The sequence below is a fragment of the Sinohyriopsis cumingii genome, chromosome 5 (genome assembly GCF_028554795.1).
Source record: "Sinohyriopsis cumingii isolate HCF-2022 chromosome 5, ASM2855479v2, whole genome shotgun sequence".
Classification (NCBI taxonomy): domain Eukaryota; kingdom Metazoa; phylum Mollusca; class Bivalvia; order Unionida; family Unionidae; genus Sinohyriopsis; species Sinohyriopsis cumingii.
Genome location: NC_142965.1, coordinates 37,877,991 through 37,896,196, shown reverse-complemented (window position 1 = coordinate 37,896,196; position 18,206 = coordinate 37,877,991). Strand labels below are relative to the sequence as shown.

Genomic DNA, 18,206 nt, shown 5'->3' with positions numbered 1-18,206 from the left:
AACTGTTATAAATACAGAAACTATTATTCAGAAACTGTTATAAATACAGAAACTGTTATTATCCAGAAACCGCTACAAATACAGAAACTGTTAAATACAGAAACCGTTATTATTCAGAAACCGCTGTTTAGTGTAAATATTGGTTCCTTAGCTATATAGCTAGCTATATATTAACTTCCGAAACATATGTTCGTAACAATGTTTGATAGCTCGATCAGTATGGTATTGGACTGTGGCGCTCGCGGTCCAGGATCAAACCCCCATGGCTGACAATTTGTCAGTGGTGCGCATAATTGCGATTTTTATAATAGTGGGGGGAACCGCAAGAACCCACCCCGCTCAGCAAAATTCACCCCACAATATTGACTTGTGGTTGATACATATTTTCGTATCACCCACTGGATTAATTATTGTGGGTGTGATTTTGCTGAGCGTATATGTTTGTACTGTCCTTAGTTAAGTTATATGTTTGTACTTCATTCATAATCTGAGCTCGCTAATACACTCGATAGGGGCTCTTCATTCATTGTATATCATTCATTTCATTGTATATATCCATTTCCTTAGTTAAGTTATATGTTTGTGCCGTCCAAGCATAATCTGAGCTCGCTAATACACTCGATAGGGGCTCTTCATTCATTGTATATCATTCATTTCATTGTATATATCCATTTCCTTAGTTAAGTTATATGTTTGTACTTCATTCATAATCTGAGCTCGCTAATACACTCGATAGGAGCTCTTCATTCATTGTATATGTTGTGCTGTCCCTGAAACATCCCGACGAACTCGCTAATACACTCGATAGGTGTTCTAGGGATATTTTTTTATTTTAAAGATTTATATATTATATAATGAACCATGAAAATATCAGTGATGTAATTGTCGCTATTAAAAAATTAAAAAAAGATGGAATTAATATATCTGATGAACTTAATCCTGAAAAAATAGTTTCTGACTTTGAGATTTTACAAGAACGTAAAACCATGGGGACACACACACTATCATCTGAATACAGGCTCATGAAACGGATTCAATCGGCAATGTTTCAGTCGCTAGCTACCGTAGAAGATGATCATGTGAAGGAGTTCGTTCCTCTTTCTACCGCCGTAGAAAGAATTAAGTCGTTATTATCCCACGAGTATGAGGCAAAGAAAACGATTAGTACTCGCATAAGACTATTAAGAAAAATAATGTTAGATCGTGAAACGATCCAAGGTAACTTCGTTACTGGTGAAACGATCCAAGGTAACTTCGTTACTGGTGAAAACGATCCAAGGTAACTTCGTTACTGGTGATAATGAAAATGAAAGTTTTGGTAACTGGGGTCCAAGTCAACGCTGACCACGTGTATTGGTAGTCAAAATCAAGAAAGTTCTAACCTTGTCAAATTTGTTCCTAATAAATTTTATTTATTAATAATATTATTTTTACTGAATTAATTTATTTTTTTTTTACTAAAATCAAGAAAAATGCACAAATTACTTGATTCTGACGGGGTAGTTGGTAGTCAAAATCAACGAAAAATGCACAAATTACTTGATTTCTGACGGGGTAGTTGGTAGTCAAAATCAGGAAAATTGAGCAATTTCGTTGTATTTTAGTAAAAAAAAAATAAAAATCTCAGTAAAAATAATATTATTAATAAATAAAATTAATTTATAATAAATAAAATTTGTTAGGAACATTTTGACAAGGTTAGAACTTTCTTGATTTTGACGGGGTAGTTGGTAGTCAAAATCAAGTAGTTCGTGCATTTTTATGTTTCTGACGGGGTAGTTGGTAGTCAAAATCAAGTAGTTCGTGCATTTTTATGTTTCTGAGGGGGTAGTTGGTAGTCAAAATCAAGTAATTTGTACAATTTCAGTAAAAATCAGGAAAATTAATAAATATTATTTTTTTTTGTGATAGAAATTTTAATTTTACTTTCATCGACTAGCTTTTTTAGTTGCCTGGGCCGATTAATTTGTACCAAACACAAATTTGTGCTAGTAATAATAAAATATTTTTTTAAGTTGATCGAATTTGATTCTGAAGATCTACGACAAAAGTCCTTAGACAGAAATCCTTAAGACGGAAGTCCTTAGACAGAAATCCTTAAGACAAAAGTCCTAGGACAGAAATCCTTAAGACAAAAGTCTTTACGACTTTACATACAGATTTATTACAAGCTCTTCTTCACGTATGTCAATCAAGCGATTAAGGTGGTCTGTGAGTTTAAAATTGATTCGTGTTAACATATTATTGTGACACCGCAAATACACGGGATTAGTTGGTTCTTGCACGATTAAATTTCCAGGGGGAACTTGTGGTGTGAACGTGTATAGGATGTATCCTTGTTGAGCCTGATTTGATCTTCCGAGATCTATTTGATAGCTGCCATCGATTACGTCACAAACCAGATTGACCGCGACCGTCGGTGTTATATTAACGATCCGCGGAGATACGTGCCTTCCACCGCCGTGTGGATCATTATCATATCTGAGAACAGTTGAAGGCGGAATTAATTTTCTCCATGCATCGAGTATTTTAGGAAAAAACTCATCGATGACATCACTGACAGATTTTCTTAACTCGGTTACACTATACCCGGGAAATTTATAATTTGGTACATCGGCTTCTGTTATTTTATATTTTTCTAACCATGCTTTTGCATCAGAATTTTTAGGTGATTTTAAAAGACTAACCATCGCCTGAACTATTCGGTTATTAAAATATTCCATGTCTGATATAAGCCGATTTAATCTTTCCACACGCGTGATGATTTTTTCACGCGATGACGCTGATATGTCAAAAATATGTTCGTTAAAATATTGATTTAGTTGATCTAGTTGTTTTTTACACTCTTGATTGATTTCCTGAAAAAATATAATAATATCACTCCGATCAAACCTCACATCATATTTCCACTCCCCCTGATTTATAAAAGACCATGTCTCAATATCTTCGCGAAAGAAAAACTCGCCAAGCATCGATTTACTTTTTAAAATACTTAGTAACACCTCGTATGATGGATAAATTTGATGATATAATTGTCTATCCGTGACATAATCAGACTTTTTCGGTTCTGGTGGTATCGGTGTTATCGGTGGTGATATTTCAGGCCATCCTAGCACGGATCTGATTGAAGATTGATAAATATCGACGGCATAATCAGGCGAGTTTATTTCAACCGTCGAGGACAACGTCGGCTCATGAACGTTTATTGATATTTTTGATTCCTTTCCCGTTATTGATTTTATTCTACGCGCAAATTCCTCACCGATCTCTTCAATCTGGTAACTGCCGGTTGGTATTCCAACAACAACCCAGTCAGGTGTTCCATCGGGTTTGTTGTTGTTAGTAAATACGAGCGAATTATTTGCTGGTGTACCATTAAATGATTTTGATCTGATATTTGGCCAGCTGTAATATACTCGTAATTGTGCTAGTGCTATTTCTTTTACTGGAATTGCAATAGGAAAATTAACACTAAATTCAGGATTAGTTGAACTTACCGAGATCATCGTTATCTTTGGCGGAGTTGTGTTGGTCACGATCTGCTGCAGTAATTCTGTCATTATTGATACTTGTATCTTTAATACCTTCATCGTATATTTTGGTCATCATTGAAAATTCGAAATCAGATATAATTCCATCACTGAGACTCGCTGATAACAACGAGGATAATTTCGAGTATGCTACCGTCGCTGTATGTAATTTTATTTTGTAATCGGATAATTTTTCGTTCGTACAAGTACATATTTTTTTTGTGATGATACCAAGCACACCTGCAATAGTTGTTGCTGCTGAAATACAGATAGTTACAGCTACTGGTGCCATCGTTGTCAACGCTGATAATATTACACCGGTTTCAGCAACAACAGCGGATACTGAATAAACAATCACATCAACGATAACCAATCGTCGTCGATATTTTTTTACTTTTACTGTATATTGATCGACTTGATCTTTTAGCGTCGCCTGCCATTCACGCGCTTGATTGTATCTGTATTGTGCACCGTCCATATATATTTTTATGCCGTAACCAATTGAGGTGTTTCAGCTACAAATTCCAAACACCACCAGAAGGATGTTGCGGTTAATTTCTTATCAGCTGCTTCCAGAATAAATATTTCTTCGGTTCCGATATTTAATACAACAGATACAACCCCGGAAAACCTGTCTGTGGAATGACGCCATGGAAACGTTGTAAATATTTCAAATTTTGCAGCACTGAACACAGACAACCTGTACACGCCAGTGTTTGTTGCGGTATATTTGATGGTATTATTTTGTTTTGACCATGTTGCAAATCCCGATGATACCGTGCATACGATGTTTGTGATATGCCCGGGAGTTATTCCAGCTGGAATTTTAATCAAATTGGTTTTACTGACAATCTCAGGAATTTCCGCTACGACGTCTTGCTGTGTTTGTTTGATCGTGTCTAGGTCAGTTTTGATATCAACGAGTTTCATGTCAATGGCGCGTGGAGTACCGAAGAATTTATCTATGGTATCATCGGTTTTTTGAAAATTTCTTCGAAATCTTCCAAAAGTTCCTGCGTGAACGTCATACTCAGCCCGTAACGTGGATAATTTACCGTCTACGGTGCCATAGTTGACATCGACGTATTTTTTTGTTGCTGCGTCTTCGTCAGATGTTGGATCTCTTAAAACTACTATTTTGTTCCCGTTCATGCTAAGTTCACCCATCATTGTGTCACCGGTGTTTCTCACGCGATTAGCAACACTTTTTGCAATTTCATCTCTGATGGTTTTAAGTGACATACTTGAATCTCTGATTCTACCACCGTCAGTAAACACGGGAATATTATCTGTAACTGCACCGAGTACTCGCCGGACTATATCATTCCATTTGATATTGCTGGTTTTTAGTTTACCATATCGATCTTGAAAAATAACAACTTCATCTGGGGCAACTCCAGCCAGGTTCATGATATCAGCGAGGTCATCCTTAGTCACATACTTCGACAGATCAACGTCGCCGAGCTTTTTCTTAACGCGTGAAGAAGATCTTCCGTAAATATCAACCATTATAATAAGATCCGTTGTTTAAAATGCTTTACGCGCAACATATCGGTTGCTTGTATAATCGTGCAAGACTTTATGTGGTGGCCTGGATGATTTTGATATAGCATCGAGTACATTAATTACTTCACGGCCGCATATTGGCGGATCTGTCATTGTTTGTGTGGGTAGCGTTGAATACCAAACTTTGGAACCTCTAGTTGTTGCGTGGAGTGGTGCGACATACTTGATAAATTCAACAGGTGGAGCTAACCCGTACGAATCAAAATAAACAATTCCACGCGGATCAACCGCGTATGATACCCAATGAGTACCGGGTCCGGAACGTTTGTCAAGATTAATAATACCTGTTTCTAGTTTGTTTGGTTGTTTCGGTAATTGATCTCGCATAAAAACACCTCTAAAGGCGGATATTTTTAATTTTTTAGCAGCATCAAGTAAATCAAAATTTGATGCTGGAGCATCTAACGAAATGATCCTGGAAGCCTTAGGCCTCTCCCCCAACGAGATCCCGGTAATCTTAGACCGCGTCCCTTTTTTTTGTATCCCTGCCCTGTTGCTTTCTTTAGTGCCATTCCAGCGGCTGTTCCAACAGCACCTAACGCGGCCGCTTTTGCTACGGTTGGAGCAGCTGCAGCTATTAATGCCGGAATGGCCGCAAGTAGTGGGAATATACCACCCGTTTTAACCATGTCTTTGATGGCGCTCGGGGAGAGATGGAATTGAACTCCAGTTTTTGATTCTAGGGCTTTATTGAAATGTTTAATCTGATTATTTGTCAAGGATAATTTGTTTGGACTACCACTAATATGATCTCGTTTTAGTGATATTTTAGTTCCGCATTTGTTGGCGGTTTTTGATTGAAGCTTTTTTACCTGACCCGGGGTCAGAGTAACATTAACATGACTATACGACATTTTTATATAAAATATATTTTTCTAAATAACACGATTAAAGATTTTCCACCGGTGCATCAACGACCCTCATTCGACCACTACCACCTTCAAGTAACATGGCTTTATCGCTAAGTATGACCGCGATCGCTTTGTAGGCGCCGGGAACAACTGGTGGACCAGCTATATCAGGAGGAGGGTTAGTAACATGAGCTCGAAAGTGTATATCAACAACAGATTGTTTGGATAAATCAAGATGTTCTAGTGAAAAATAATAAATCGGATATAGACCTGTAAAATCTAGTTGTGATATTTGCAACCCGGTATCTATATTTTGATCACGTCCCATAAATGACATCAAACGATGATATGCGCGCGCTACATGATTTTGTGCATAATTTAGTTGTATATCCTCGGCTGGTTCTTGATGTCCATTTATCCGTAAGGAAACTTCATTAACTCCAAGGTTGTCAAATATCATATGTGAACGTTCTTGATTATTCGTCCGAGCATTATCTTGTAATGCAATAAAAATATGTCGTGGTGCAGAAACACCCTGTTGTGATGCTATATGCCATGTAAATAAACCATTAATATTGCTTTGAGCAGCATCTGTGGTTACTGTTAACCATGATAGCAATGATTTACCGCCTTGATCCATAAAAGATAGTAATTTTTGTTCCTCAGTAATAGATGGAGTCATTACTGGCATCCACAATGAAAGTTTTGATATATTTACTTTACCCTCGGCAACACCAGCATCTCGCCAGATTGCATCATTATCATTACCTTTTCTTACGAGCACAATTGTGTGTTTAGCTCCAAAGATGACTTTTCTAACATTTCTGCAAAATCCAAAGATGTGTGATAATGGAATTGCACACGAAAAATTTCTATCATTTCCCGACAGCGCCGCCCGGCGTGTTGCAAATCCTAGGTTGTAAGTCGCACTAACACTTTTTATAATATCAAAAGCAGCACCCGGTCTGTCTTCGTGTTCAAAATCAACTGGTTGTGGATTAACTGCAGTATTTTGTTCTGCTCGTAACTTAATATACTGAACATGATCAGCGTTGTTGGTAATATCCTTAGCAAACATCATTGTTGGACCAGCTGATCTTGTAAAGTCGTCAGAATATCTCGCCAGACCAATTATTGTTGTAGCAACATCAACATCCTTCTGAACTGATTCAATATTTTTTCCATCAATCATGTATGTGGCGCTATCAAACAACGCCATGATCCCGTTGTTGACAAAACCAACACGCAAATTAGCAGCATATGGCGTATTAGCTACAACATTCGTTACAAGTCTACCTTCTACTTCAATAAACGCCTCAGCGGGCAAGAAATATCTACTTGTATCATGAACCTGTAATTCGATTCTCCCCTGATGATTTGGTTGTCTTGCGTCATAAGAATAAAACTGATAATCACGTACTGACTCGTACTTAAGGACAGGTGCCTCCATATCAAATGCTGGGTCTGATTCGCGCCTGAACATTTTTATTATAGTTACCATTTTTCCAAATGATGATCATCGTCGACGAAGACCGCTTCCTGCTATTAAATTTGCTGTTATATTTTTTTCTGCTTCTTCAGATATCGCCGCTAGTTTTTGATTTGCAGCCTGATTTATTATTTTACTTACGTCTGAGGGCATCACCTCAGTACTTGCCAGTTTCACCGGTGGTTGTTGTTTTCGTCGCAATAATCGTGCTAGTCTTTCCTTGATCGCCGAGAACGCCTTACCAGCAACATTGACAATTGCACCAGGAGCTTTATCACGAACAATATCAATAGCCTTCATCGATAATTGTTTTGCAACAGGTGCTACTTTGGGAGCTATCCTCGTGAATAATCCCCGAATGACATCACCAAGTCCATTTCCGTAAATAACACTATAGATTGGTAATCGTGAGTTTACCGCTCTAACCTGTGCGGGTTTACGATGATTATCATGCACAATCATCTTATTTTATTTACCATTTATCTAACAACTAGTCATCAACGAGCTCATCAATAAGTTCTCGGTAAACGCCAATATCCATGATACCACCTTGAAATAGTCGCCGACAAATATCAGCTGCTTCATTGGTTATTTCTGGTGAATTATTTCCAGCTCGTTTTCCTCCTATGAGAACTTCTAACCGTGACACATCATTGATGATATTATCAGGACATAAACCACGTCCTGTTTTAGGTTCATCTTGGGGTGGTGGTTGCATTACCGGAGTAGGTACTTCAGTGGTGTCCGGGGGTGATTCACCTTCTCGAAATCCATGTGGTGAACCTGTCGGTGTAAATGTCATTTTCGGTGCAGAAATTTTCTTCGAGAAGGGTGATTTAAGTGACTCTTTAGCCTTTTTAATTTTCGACATCAACCCTTGCTGTGGCGAAGAAGATTGTTGTTGTTGTTCTATTTGTTGCAGAGGTGGAGGAAGCTGATACTGGAAGGACTCTCCTTGTTCTGGTTGTTCCCGTCTCCCTCTAAGTCTTTCTACTTCTTCTTTAAGTCTTTTAAATTCTTGACCTCTAGCTTGTTTTCTGTTGTAATATACGCGATATATCCATTTAATGAAATTATCATCATTTGTTTTTTCATGACCGGGTTTTAAAATACTAGATTTATTAGATATACTATTTAATATTGCTTCAGGTAATCTCTCTCTTTCAGTTTTTCTAATTTCCTCAACAACTCCTTCTTTAAATCTTGCAATTAATCTTAAGCTTTCTTCTGCTGATTTGGGTTCAGATGCAAGTTTTTTTCTCACATCGGCGACTTCAGCACGAAGTGCTCCAATACCTTCACGTATTTCCTCATCAACACGTGGAGGTTGAGCTGCAGCTATGTCAGTTGGAAGGTCTCGTAAAATCTTTTTTGTTTGTTTGGTTCTTCTTGCTATTTTTTCTGATACCGGAAGAAGATCTTCTTTGATGACAGTTGTAACTTGTTCAGTAGCTGCAGTGACGGGCTTAAACAGTTTTTTAGTGTCTTCTTCGTACTCAACTTTTGATTCTTGCTGCGCTTGCAGATTTTTTCTAAATGAGTCTCTGACAGGAAGAAATTTTTTAATTGTTTCTAATCGTTCTCGTGCTGTTCTTGCAGTATGAGATTCTGGATGTATCATTTTATTATAACATAATAATTTAATTAATATCAGCAGAAGAGGAATACAGAAGTTTGATGATATATTATAAACACAGAAAGAACATAAATCCCAAAATAGAAAAACCACCATCAGAACTTGAATATTACTTGAAACATAGAACAAATTCCGAAGATTCAGATGAAGATGAAACAGATGAGGAAAAACGACAGCGAGAACGCGTTGAAAAATATTCATCAAACTTGGTATGGTGGTAAATTAATAGCAGCAGAGAGGGTACCTACCAACGTTGGTCGTCAAACAAATAAACAAGAAATAAATAAACACGTAGAGTACTTTATTTTTTCAGCTACTATTTCGAACTGAGGTTTTATTAGCACAATCGGTTATTGCAAAAATAAACATCTCAAGGAAACGTTAATTTGTAAAATCTGGACCTTTCTACGAGATGATTTATTTGTTTGTTTTATTTGTTTTTGTCGGAATTCTATGGTCTGTTCACCCTCTCTGCTGCTACCTGGAAAGCATACATTGACTGGCCTAAGGTGGCGGAGTTAAAATAGTTCCTAGTGTTAGGGGATACTCATAAATTTTTTAAGGCGTCAACGGTTGGCGGTACGGAAACATAATGAAGATGAAACATGTAGATGTGCGGTTGATATATATCTGGCAGGTTGTTTTATCTGTGGTCTTGCATTAATTAGAGTAAAATTTAGGTATAGAATGGACACGTCGGGCTTTCTAATTTACAACTGAAGTTGTATGGAAGTCTTTGGAAAGTCGGAGTAAACTTATGACTTCTAGCGAAAATCGCGCCAGGGTTTGACAATCGCTCGGTCAAGTAAATACCCGTATGCGTGTAATAATAAAATAAATAATCACATTAACTGAAAATGGAGGCTAGTAATATCTAGTTGCCGCTGTTAGTACGAACGAGAGAGAGAGAGAGAGAGAGAGAGAGAGAAATATGTGGCGTGGTCAATGTTGTACCGGGCCGATGAGGTTATAAAAGGAGTGTTTGGTTCTGCATCGACACGCGAGATCTCGATCCTGGAAGAATAAAAAGCTAGTGAACAAATTTCACACACACACACACACACACACACACACACACACCTCTACGAGGCTTTACCAGAGGGGCAAACATATCAGCTGTTCCGAATGGCATGGATAAATTGTGCTTAAAGGGATTATCCGTCACCAAGACGGCTTTTTTTTTTATTATGCCACATCATGTGGCCCACATGGGAACTGACAAAGATCAAATTTGGTTTCAGTTGATCTACTCATATCAAAATACATAAGTATAAACCACAAGGCAGATGTAACGGTTTAAATGAAGTAAAGATTTGCTCAGTTCTCTAAGTGCAATCATATTAGTGACTTGTAAGCTATGCTAGAAGTTTTTATTCTGTATATCTGAGTGTACCCGAGTGTATCTGAGGGACACCGGCTATTAAAAATGAATTCATTATTCATCAATTTAATACAAAAACTAAATCAAACTCCCACTCAAAAGCAAGACCAGTTTCTTTTCGTAATTTACACTTTGCAACTGTATTCCCCTTTCGTACTTTCACTATCTTTAAAACGTATGTTTGTGAAACGAAATGTCATTTTGTGAATAAAACAAGAACGTTTACTATCTTATCCTGTAATCTTACAATCCTATAATAGTCATGTATTAATCTCTTGTCTATTTTCGTTATATTTCCTAATTCTCCCATTTGTTTTTTTTTTCAGTCATTAATTATTCATTCCTTCGTCTGTTCTTTCTTTATATCATTCATTCATGATTAATTCAATCATTCATTAAACTTCTCTATTTTTTTATAGAAAATAATCTTTTTTCCCAACGAAAGATAATTTCTAATACAAGATTTTCGTGAAGTTGTGAAGAATATTTAGAAGGTCATGCAAGTTTGACAAATAGATTTAAGTATTTCATTTTAATTTTAGGGTTGAATATAAAACTATTTGTTTTCTATGAAAATGTTTGTTCTAATGCAATATATGGTCACAATATGGATATATTATTTCTTCAAATAACATTATGGGTCACACTTTCAGACTGTCTCAGCACGTATGCTTTGCATGACATAGTACTAATAAGAAAATCAGCATTCGTTGCGAGTTTTCTTTACGATGAGCCATATTGTTCATCAGATGAATAGTCGATGATTTTTCAAATACTGTTTAACAGTTTGATATAAGATGAATCTCAGTTACGTTAAAAATACGAAAATGAAGGCAGGTAGATCTTTTGCAATTTCTTTAAATTGATTAAGTAAATCTATCATTTTTGATCGCCAAGTGGCACATTAAGAATTATATAATCGTATAAAACCATTCATTTTGTTTTCATTCATTTTGCTGTTCGATGTGGGTAGTTATGGACAATGCCGGTCGCCTGATCCAGGTACAACAAGTGTCATAAATAAATACAAATTCCCTCGTTCACCCCACTAGATTCACCCCATATACGGAGATATCATGTCTTCTCGCCCAAAGATTAATCACTGGAAATAACCACGTGAATATGCGCTAATGATACGATTGGACAAAATATGTATGAGTTTCTTGCCTGTGACCGATATACTAGTACGTGGCCTAATCATACCACTAGTGTAATTCGAAGTTGACCTTCATGACCTTCATTTGGCTGTTGACGTAAGCCTAACAATCGGATGGATGTATATGTATGGTGTGTGGGTTCTAAAGCGGTAGGACTATGATCCATTTACGGTATAGGCATAGAAAGGTAAAATTATTCCGATCATGGATTGTCGCGGGGAAGGTCATAATAGACTTGCATTTTGTGGAAATTTTGTCCATGCAACTAAAGAGGTACCTTTGGTTATTCTGAAGAAATTTTGTCTTGGAGTTGTGGATGGCAAGGTAATGTAGATACATTTAGTTGTTTCTATGTTATATTAATTTACCAGGGACTTTTACTTACATGCACGTATGAATTCCTTGTTTTACATATATTGTTAATGGTTGAGAGAGAGAGAGAGAGACAGAGACAGAGAGAGAGAGATACATACATACCTACTGTGGGTGGTTGTTGGTTGAGTGATTGGTGGTGTTGATTGATGGATTGTACCTTCTTACAAGGTGTCCGATTTATTTGGTTATCATTATCTAGAGGGTGATATCCCTCGGTGTTGTGGCCCGGATCGAGTAAATAGTAATATCAAGTGTGAAACTTTTAGATGGAATAAATAGAGATCTGAGCAGATATATAGAGCAGAATGACAAGAGCCCCCGTACATGAAATACAACAGTTTAATCAATTACATAAACAACTGTGATAATACGTTACATTTGGAAGATACACTTCTCTTCTTAAATAAATAATTCACCGAATTTCAAACACAAATATACTTATATAAACAGCCGAATTGGTTCATCATAGATTCGAGTGAACAATCGAATCATTGCCTTTTACAACTTCATAACCTGCTTATTTCCGGTTCACTCCAACTTCAGTGTGGCTGTTCTTCTTGGTCCTTTCGCTTTTTGTCTTCTCCAAACTCTCTATTGTCTCGCCTCTTTCGGCCCTCAAACTTTGTGTGGGTAGGTGGATACGTAAGTACGTAGATACTTGGATAAGTAAGTACATGGATACGTCAGTGGAGCTATTTCCCCTTTCAAAATAAACAGAGAAGCAATCGAAATCTTCTGTCAGATATCCTGTTGGGAATAAATCATTACTCCCGTTTCGTTATGTCAAATATCATCCTATCGGAATTCAAGCAGATACCAAAAGCTATCTGGTCAAGCCAAACATGCAGACCATAAACAAACCTAGTACATTAAGATTATATACTTCCTAACGGTTATTTCATCACTGACTCACATTACCATCACACGAGACATAACAGTTCCGTTCCCGTCTCAGTTACACAAATGACTGAATGAAATTCATTATCTGGTTAACTACGTTATTTTCAGCGAATACTTGCATTCAAGTCTTTAGCATACATGAAATCTCACTTCACTGCTTAACAACGTTAATTTCATTCAATGGCACTCAAGTATTTATCATACGTGAAATCATCTAAGATCGGAGAATTCACACGGATTCTCGTAACTCATATCAAATAAAGTATTCCATGAAATCCTTAGAATACCTGATTCTTCCTATAACAATCAAGACGACAAATTCAAACAATTCATCAAACTTATATAAAGAAGATAATTGTACGAATTCAGATAGATGGACTCAATCATAGTTATATTCATATGAAGAAAATTGATCTACGGATTTAATCAAATAAATTCACGAAAATATAAGCAAATAAATTCAAGCATATCATTATATTGGTATCAACGAATTACATGAGATTAACGCAAATACCTTGTGTTTTCAAGCTTTCCTCGTTTCTACCACCAGACATGTGTCCGTTGACTTTCCAGATATCCGGTCCCTCGGATAAATGTTTTACGAGAGAATTTCTTCTAAATTCAATATTGGGGTCTCCTATATTGTTTCCTCTTGCAGGAAAACGTAGACTAAACGTTTGCGATGGGGCACATAAACCCAAGAACTTTCGTGTGGGAAACATGCCCCTTATTTAGCGTAACCAATCAGGATTAAATATATCTACTGCCGTTTATAACCGGGCGCCAAAATTGTGGTCAGCCTGACGTCTAGATTCCCAAATAACTGAGACTGGTCAATCTCAACTCTGACATTTTCGATACAAAGATCGAAGTTTACCTTTTCCTTCCAGTCTGTCTGACGGTTTAATAAACGAAGGCTTAATTAATAATCACTTCATCTCACGACACAGACATTAAAAAGCATTGCAGTATAGCGATTTAACACGCACCTGTCCCCATAAATCTAAGTAATTGTTCTCTTGCCCAAATTAATTTGCTCTTTATAGATCGACATAAATTTTTACCCTTATACATACGTACATACATACATACATACATACATACGCATAGCGCTGATCACATACTTCCATACCACATCAAAATCGCTTTAATTTGGGATATATATTTATGTCCATTCCAGCACGTACTTGATATCCTACATTTACATATTTTGAACGGAATTAGACGTTGTTATATAACTGGTAGACATTAAGATAGGCTTCCAAGATAACGGCATGCATTGACACGGTTTGGAAAAAAATGGTTGGTCATTTTGGCCAATTAAGCGACAAAAAGAAGTTGTGAAAATATATAGATGCAACACTTGCTAGTTTTATTGTGTTAAACCTATTTTACTGTCGTTTTGTTAATCAGTAACTTAACAAGAAATTTGTCCGTGCAACAGAGTCGTTCTCCGTCATTTTCTAGTGAATAAACACACACGCAGACACAGAGATAGATAGATAGATAGATATATAGATAGATAGATAGATAGATAGATAGATAGATAGTAGTAGTAGTAATCGACAAGAGCTTGCGTATGTTATTACATCTATGTATCTAGGTCGTTCATTGTTATCAGTTTGCTGTCTAGAAGCTGAGTCTATCTCATTACATTTTTTTAATTCTCTACATTTGGTATTTTCTCACTCTTTGAAAATGCATTATACACTAGCATACAAAGGAGAGTATGTTTGCTCTAGTTTGTAATATTTGTTTTGAGTTTAATAAGAAACATGTATTTTATGCAGATTTGTATTCTCCTTCTAAGGCAACTTTTTAGTAGTGTGCTTATTCCGAGTTTCCTTGGACCCTTGTCATCCCATTTTTGATATTTGGACATTTATGTTGGGGTATAGATTCAGAGTCCATTCCCTATCGAAAAGTTGGAATTCGCCGACACCTTCATCGAGATATACCTGCATGAAATCGATAGGAATATTATTTATTGTCTCAAAAATCGTGATCATAGCATTCGTCATATCTTTAATCCGCTGACAGACGAGTCGAAAGTACGTCGTTGCTTAAATGTGACCCGGATCTCCTCATTTGCATTTGAGTCACATAACTATACTAATCTTGCATTCTACATGTCTATTGACATCAGAGGTCAAATAGTCACGTGATATCGACAATAAACAAATTTCCAAAGTTGCTGTACTTAGAATTTGGACATATTATATAGGTCACTTAATGTTTGTAAATAAATATAATGCACACTTAATTATCAACATATTTAATCTGAAAACAACGACCAGAAACCTGTCGGTATCGCAGCAGGGATAACCGTTTTAAAGCAGCACCGTGCACGTGTCAGTGATATTTTTGTTGGTGTCACGTGACTACCACATTGACATTGAATCTGGTTTTCTTTAAGTTGCTGCAACATTTACAGAATTTCGGCCGTTTTTTTCAGAATAAATATTTTGAGAAGTTTTTGTTTTTTCATTTTTATATAAAAATTACGCGACTTTTATTTATATGTTCGATTTGTTTTCAAGCACACTTGAAATGGCTATTGTTGATATCACGTGACTGTATGACCTCTGATGTCATTGACATGTAGGTTGCATGAGTTGTGTAGTCACGCGACTAGGAATGCAAAGGGCCAGATCCAGGTAAAATTTCAGAAACGATGTACTTTCTTCTCGACTGTCAGCGGATTAAGGACATGACGAAATCTATGATCACAATTTCTAAGAAAATAAATCACATTCCTATCGATTTCATGCAGGTATCTCTTGATGAAAGGTCTTTAAAGTTTGTTGGGCCGGCTAGTAAGTGGCTACCCCATGCCGACACCAAATGTTGTCGGCGAATACCAACGTTTCGATAGGGAATGGACTCTGACCCTACACACCAACATAAATGTCCAAATATCAAAAATGTGGTGGCATGGTTCAGAGGAAACTCGCAATATAGTGTACCTTGGAATGCATAGTACGTTTAGAAAACTATTTTTGAATATAAAGAATATTAGTCTTGATATTAAACTAAAATTATTTTATTTTGTACATGAATGAATTGGAGAATTAGAAAATGCATTTTCATTTTGCGTTAAACACATGGGTACTTTTTTCTCTTCAGATACTCTGCTATTGAATAACTTACGAAGTCTTCATTATCGACTTTCATCTTGTATCTCAGGTTAAAGTAATAGACTGACAATCACGTCGTTCCATTGGTTAATAAATGTTTGCTGTTCTTTTATATAATTTGCTTTGGCTGGATTACTTTCTTTTTCAGATAGTATGCGTTCTTGTTTCAATACATTCTAAACCCTTCTTTGATGTTATGCAAGAATTAGCTTGAATGAGACGTTACATGTTATATACAATGACCGAGTTCTGCACTCAGACACTGGTTCACACTGAAAATGACCACGAATAGGTACACATTTAGATATTACCCAGCATTCTTACAAAAAAGTGACTTTTTGAACAACAAATTGGGGCAGTTTTGCTTGATTTACAATGTTTGATTCTGGTTCTATTGTCACCTGAACAATGAACAAACGGGTGATTTTATTTTCTCTACCCCCATTTTATATATCAAGTTGTCTAAATTTGTCAAATGTTTACGTACATAATCTCCAAATATTGCCATTAATAAAAATGAAATATATTTACCCTTAGCACAGTGCCAAATGTCATAGTAGTGGGTGCAGTCAGATAAATTCTCCTTCACCCACTTGCTGACTTGTGTGTGCCTGTCTGTGATGATGGACTCAATGTGAATTCCATTCTCCTGTAAAATATCATTTGTGCGCTTAAGGCCCTCTAACTCCATATGATAACTGTTATGGACTTCATTGCTCTGTAAGAAAAAACAGATTTTGTTAATTTAAAAGCCAATTAAAACTTTCGCTATAACATGCAGAGGAAACTAGAAGTAATTCACTTCCCCAATGACACGTCGAGGCAGTTGACACTGGCTGGTAATGAATCTGCAACCAAGTCCAACACTAGACCACAGCTCCCAAAATAAAACATAAATATGTTGAGGAATAATAAGTTCTTTTGAAGACTGAACAAATTATATACTTTTGCCTGACTACTTTATTACATGTATAACATTCACCCTCTACCCTATTGAAATAGACCCTGTATATGATAATATATTAGTAAAGCTGATTACCTGCACAATTTCCATATTGACTACTTTCCCAGTATTGACATCCACAGTAGAATAAATTCCAAACTTGGCAGAATGACCAGGTGAGTCAGCACAACCATCTCCAGCTACAACAATACCACCACCACCAAGCCTCACCTCCTCAAAGTAACTCTCTTGCTTTTGCTTCCAAAAATGTGTAATTGTTGGCTGGAGGTAGTACCTTTGGTGCATATAGAAAGTGTCCATGTTGATATGGGCCATTTTCAGGAATTCAAAAATCCTCATGGCTTGTAACGGAATGGCTCCAGCAAACAAAATAGCAGCTGAAAGCTGTAGGTTTCCAGCTGGAATGGATCCAACGAAGGGCTGGCTATTCCATGATCTTTTGTGGTTACAAAAGTCACATTTCTGGACAATATTAATGAAAGTTCCCATTCTGTGATTAATATTTCCTTGAGCTTCATTTCCACAGTTAACACACATACTGAATAGGCTTAGGAGAGCACTCTCTGCTACTAAAAACTTCTTTTCTTGATGAGTTGACCTTTGTCTGTAAGAAAAATAAACATTTCTTGTATGATAGGGACTTCATGTACAGCAAGGGAAATTGCAAATAAAAATAGAAATACTAAAAATTCATAATTAGTCCTATGACATAAATGCTGAACTATGCTTCCTTTTCTCTCTAGATTTTGAAATTGTTAAAACGACAGTCCCCTGTACAAGAAAACCACATCTGTTGTAAAATGAAATTATTCATATAAATGAACCTCAATATCGAGGCCACTTTTATAATATAGCTAGATGTTGCCAATACTAAAGGTGGGCTGGTGACTGTATTACACAGGCATCATTGTACTTGCCCCTGATCCTCATTAAAGCTGCTCTGCCACGATGAATTTCTTGAACTGGTAGCAGCATAGGAGGAGTCCATTGAATCGCTGAGGTTGACTGTTATTTCACTGGACTCGGATGTCGAAGAGGTATTCAAGTCATCCACAGTAACTGTTGTGTGATGTGGTTCATCCGTGTTATTAGGGTTATCAGTTTGGGTACCGCAGCTCCTTACTTTGGGTTTAAACAGGACCTGTAAACCTGAGAAAAATATAAAAATATTTACTTATACTCGAATTGTGTGTGTGTGTGTATATATATATATATATATA

The 18,206-nt window shown here is 36.6% G+C and overlaps 1 protein-coding gene across 1 annotated transcript in view; it reads right to left on the bottom strand.

The window, feature by feature from the left end:
* LOC149798964 (uncharacterized) overlaps nt 1–18,206 on the bottom strand; it is a 43,826-nt gene that overhangs the window by 24,696 nt on the left and 924 nt on the right. Inside the window, exons 3-5 of the mRNA XM_089958112.1 lie at nt 17,904–18,135; nt 17,062–17,590; nt 16,554–16,740 (exon numbers count right to left, since the gene is read on the bottom strand). Coding sequence (XP_089814238.1) covers nt 16,554–16,740; nt 17,062–17,590; nt 17,904–18,135 — 948 coding nt within the window. The remainder of the gene's footprint in view (nt 1–16,553; nt 16,741–17,061; nt 17,591–17,903; nt 18,136–18,206) is intronic.